This window comes from Quercus lobata, unplaced genomic scaffold (genome assembly GCF_001633185.2).
Source record: "Quercus lobata isolate SW786 unplaced genomic scaffold, ValleyOak3.0 Primary Assembly Scq3eQI_262, whole genome shotgun sequence".
Classification (NCBI taxonomy): Eukaryota; Viridiplantae; Streptophyta; class Magnoliopsida; order Fagales; family Fagaceae; genus Quercus; species Quercus lobata.
The window spans coordinates 1,766-6,149 of record NW_022155160.1 but is presented as its reverse complement, the minus strand read 5'-3'; the positions used below and the strand labels follow the sequence as shown (position 1 = coordinate 6,149).

At 33.9% G+C, this 4,384-nt stretch overlaps 1 protein-coding gene across 1 annotated transcript; it reads left to right on the top strand.

The window, feature by feature from the left end:
- Positions 1-887: 887 nt before the first annotated feature.
- On the top strand, positions 888-4,039 carry LOC115973708 (polygalacturonase-like). The gene is made up of 4 exons (XM_031093970.1): positions 888-1,325; positions 2,463-2,752; positions 2,856-3,084; positions 3,513-4,039. Exons 1-4 carry the CDS (start codon positions 888-890, stop codon positions 3,729-3,731), a joined length of 1,176 nt encoding a protein of 391 aa, XP_030949830.1. The 3' UTR covers positions 3,732-4,039.
- The last annotated feature ends 345 nt before the right edge of the window (positions 4,040-4,384 follow it).

Genomic DNA, 4,384 nt, shown 5'->3' with positions numbered 1-4,384 from the left:
CAAAATGGTACTAAAAAAAATATTGTGGTTGTGAGTTCTCTGATGGTGATGATAGTTATACTCTTTTTGGCTTTGCAATCACAATAATTTTGCTCTCCTTAGTGACTTGACTCACAATTGTAGCAAATATTCAAGTTATCACTTTATTAGATTTTGTATAATTTAAATTTCTTAATGATCACCCTAAAAAAAATTCATAGAGCCGCTACTTTAGCGGGAAATCAATGACCATAGTATATAAGATCATGCTAATGAGTACCCTTAGGACAATGATTAACAATCTATTTTAGGAAAATTTTGACACTACTTTTATGGGAAATGTAAAAAACTGTCAAAATATTAATTGTTTTTTTTTTCCTCATAAAAAATTTCTTTAAGTGAATTGTTAACTATTACCATAAGGGCATTTGTTACCATTTCTTTAGTATATAATCCATAAACTAATAAACATGATAGACAATACAAAATTTATAAATATAATATAAGCATTGAAAATGATAGTTTGTCAATTTTAAACTAATTGGATTAGATAATCAGCTATTGTAAAAATTAGTAGAAGCATACAAATCCCAATCCAAAAATGCAAGTCATGTTATGTCCCACGTAAGGGTACTGTAGTATAGAAGGGATTAAAAAAGTTTTAATGTAAAACAACAACATCTTCTTTCCAAACTTCGGCGCCGCTGCTCATATTATAACCGAAAAAGTGAGAAACTAAATGTGCATTCAAATCCTATAAATACCCTTAAACACTTTCATCTTCCTCATCACCTCCACAACTCTCAACTTCTAAACTCACTAAGCCACTTCTTCTCTCTCTTACACTTACACACAGACAGTCAAAGTTACAAACAGACACATTATTTTCTCCTTCAAATCAAACCAAAATGGCATACCCCAAAAGCTCTCTTGTCCTTGCACTTCTCTCTATGTTCATTTCCTTAGTGATAGCATCTCCTATGACATACAATGTGGTGAGTTTGGGAGCCAAGGGAGATGGGAAAACGGACTCGACTCAGGCTTTTTTTAGTGCATGGACAAAAGCTTGTGCCTCAGTAAGTCCTGCCATAATTTATGTGCCAGCAGGGAGGTTCTATCTCGGGCAAGTGGTTTTCAGTGGACCATGTAAGAACAATGCTATCACTGTGCGCATAGATGGGACACTTGTGGCTCCAGCAGACTATAGGGTCCTTGGAAATACAGGAAACTGGCTTTTGTTTAAACATGTTGATGGGGTTACCATATCTGGTGGAATTCTTGATGGCCAAGGCACTGGTTTGTGGGCTTGCAAAGCTTCTGGCAATAGTTGTCCTTCGGGAGCCACGGTATGTGAAAATGATTAAATTGCCTTTTCTTACATATTTAGAGTTTATAACAATTCCATTTGTCTTTAGTATTTTTTTTCTTTTAGCTTTTCAGCTTATATTTGTTTACGTACAATTTTAAAAGTCTCTTGATCGACTTTCAAAATATAAGTTTTCCACAAAAACTATGTTTAAAATTTAAATGCACACTAATCAGTTTCACATAGGAAACTGTCAAGTGCCCGGAAATAGGTTAAAAGTGTCCATCACAAATTAAAGTGTTTGTGAAGAAGAAAAATGGTTTTTATGGTGGGCATTACTATAGATTTTTCTTACATTGACCGAGTAAAAGAAAATAGAATTTGAAATATTTTAACTTTTTGGGGCTAGATTCACCCTTAATATACATTATTTATATATATATATATATATATATCGTTATTTTCTAGGTAACTCAACTGGGAGTGGGTGGAATGAACACTTCTGGTGTGCCTTTTCTGTTTGGATTTTCTTTTGAACTTTTGACTGATTTTTCCCTCTTCAGTTTTGATGGAGATTTTTGAGAAATTAAAATAGCTTCCAAGGAAATCGTATCGACTATACTTGGGAATAACCCCATCTTATGTAGCAGAATATCAGTAAACATGCTTAAAAACTTAAGAGAATATATGTGAAATGTCAGATTTAGATCCTCTAGATTTTTTAGGGTACTTTATCAATAGATTTCCTTAAATCCTAACCACTTTTTAATAATTTAATGATCTTGATTTTGTCATGTCATCATTTCACTAATAGTATTCTTAAAATAATGAAATAATGTTGCAAACAAAACAATTAAGATTATTATTAGTGAAATGCTGACATGGCGGAATCTAGACTATTAAATCATTAAAGAATAGTTAGGATTTAAGGAAATCTATTTGGTAGAGTACCTTAGAAAATTTAGAGGATCTGAATCCAAGAAAGGTCAAACAACTTGTTTTGGCTTTTGTTGTTGTTGCTTGCATTGGAAGTCCATCCCATTAAGGTCAAACATATTTAATTCAATAGTCTTTCACACACACTCACATATATATATATATATATATATATATATATATTACATATAATTTTTAAAACAATAATAATTGGAATATTTTCTTGTGTGTATGCAAGCAGACATTGGAATTTTCAAATTCGAACAACATTGCAGTCCATGCATTAACCTCCCTAAATAGCCAAATGTTCCACATCGTCATCAATGCTTGCCACAATGTGAAAATGCAAGGTGTTAGGGTCACTGCTGCTGGAAACAGTCCAAACACTGATGGAATTCATGTTCAATTATCTTCAAGTGTCACAATTCTCAACTCCAAGATTGGGACTGGTGATGATTGCATCTCAATTGGCCCTGGTACCACTAACTTGTGGATTGAGAATGTTGCATGCGGACCTGGGCATGGAATTAGGTATTTAATTACTTTTTTTATTCGTTAAAATATTACATGTTTGAAACAACTATATTACATGGTGATGCTAAATTGGTTTTATTGGTGTACTTAATTGGTGCAGCATTGGGAGTCTAGGTAAGGACCAGCAAGAGGCTGGGGTACAAAATGTGACTGTTAAAACAGCTACTTTTACTGGTACTCAGAATGGGGTGAGGATTAAGTCATGGGGAAGGCCTAGCAATGGGTTTGCTAAGAACATTCTATTCCAACATGCCGTTATGACAAATGTCCAAAATCCTATAGTAATTGACCAAAATTACTGTCCTGGCAATAAGGGATGCCCTGGTCAGGTAATATTTTTTTTTAAACCTTATTTTGCATGCAAATGTAGTTTAAAAAAAAGATATGGTTGTTTTTGAAAAGGCCTAAACATGTTCAAGTAAATCACACATCAATTCTAAAAATTTTAGTTCCCATAAGCCTAAGACAATAACCTTTAAAACTCACTTTTTCAAGGTTTTTAAAGTACAAATATACTTTAGTATACTTTTAGCAAAAAGTTAGATAAATTGTTCCCAAACAGACACATAGCCAAGCCTATTATCATGTCAAAATCAATTGTTACTCTATCCTAGTTTTGAACCCAAAATGAGCCCCCCCAAACATTTTCAAAGTTTTGTACTTTACTTCATAATTTGTTCAATATTTTTCATTTCTATTTTTAGTTGGAGCTTGCATCCCATCAGTGGAAAATTAATTTCTTTTTTCCTTTTATTAGGCTTCTGGAGTAAAAATTAGTGATGTGACATACCAAGATATCCATGGAACATCAGCAACAGAGGTTGCTGTGAAATTTGATTGTAGTTCTGGAAATCCATGCTCTAGAATAAGATTGGAGGATGTAAAGCTCACTTACAAGAATCAAGTAGCCCAAGCTTCGTGTAGCCATGCTGCTGGAACATCTACTGGTTTTGTCCAGCCCACAAGTTGCTTGTAGAGAGGGAAAAATTATACAAAATACGTATCTATGAAGGATAGAAAAGGAACTTACATTCTTGTCCTTTCATCCTTTGGGAAAAAAAATTATACACATTTTTAGTTTCTTTAATATGGAGATTAGCGTGATAGGTAATTGAGTTATAAGTTGATTGCTGAAGCCTGTGGCGGTGCTTATCGATTGGGCATTCTTGAAGCATGCCGGGCCTAGCAATCAAAATATAATGTTGAAAGTTTAAACGCCTATTTGGGTGTTTGTACGTTGTATGTCGAATTGTTATAAGAGATACGGTTGTGTTTGATGTATTAGTTTCAATTGGACCTCACTTATTGGATTTATATATTTTTATCATTTCCATATTTTTCAATGAGAAGTCACATTAATTATATTCAACTAGCTTGAAATGCATATGCATGGATACACTTAAAAATACACAATAAGATGCATAATATAATTCATATTGTGGGGCCCAATAATTTAAGGACCAAGCCCAATTGATCCTGGAAAATCCGAAGGCCCAATCCGAGGAGAGCTGTGGCCCAAGCTCTACAGTACAGAGCACAAAACAATTTTGGAAGGCAGCCGAGGACAGTTTGGTCCTCGGCAGATCCTGAATCCCACCGAAATGAAGGGATAAAACTGGTATAGGGACG

What these genes read in the sequence shown, in the direction of transcription:
- LOC115973708 (XM_031093970.1), top strand. Translation starts at nt 888, where the DNA reads ATGGCATACCCCAAAAGCTCTCTTGTCCTTGCACTTCTCTCTATGTTC. An exon ending in GTTGTCCTTCGGGAGCCACG is followed by an intron (nt 1,326 to 2,462) that starts GTATGTGAAAAT and finishes GTATGCAAGCAG; the next exon opens with ACATTGGAATTTTCAAATTC. An exon ending in ATAAGGGATGCCCTGGTCAG is followed by an intron (nt 3,085 to 3,512) that starts GTAATATTTTTT and finishes TCCTTTTATTAG; the next exon opens with GCTTCTGGAGTAAAAATTAG.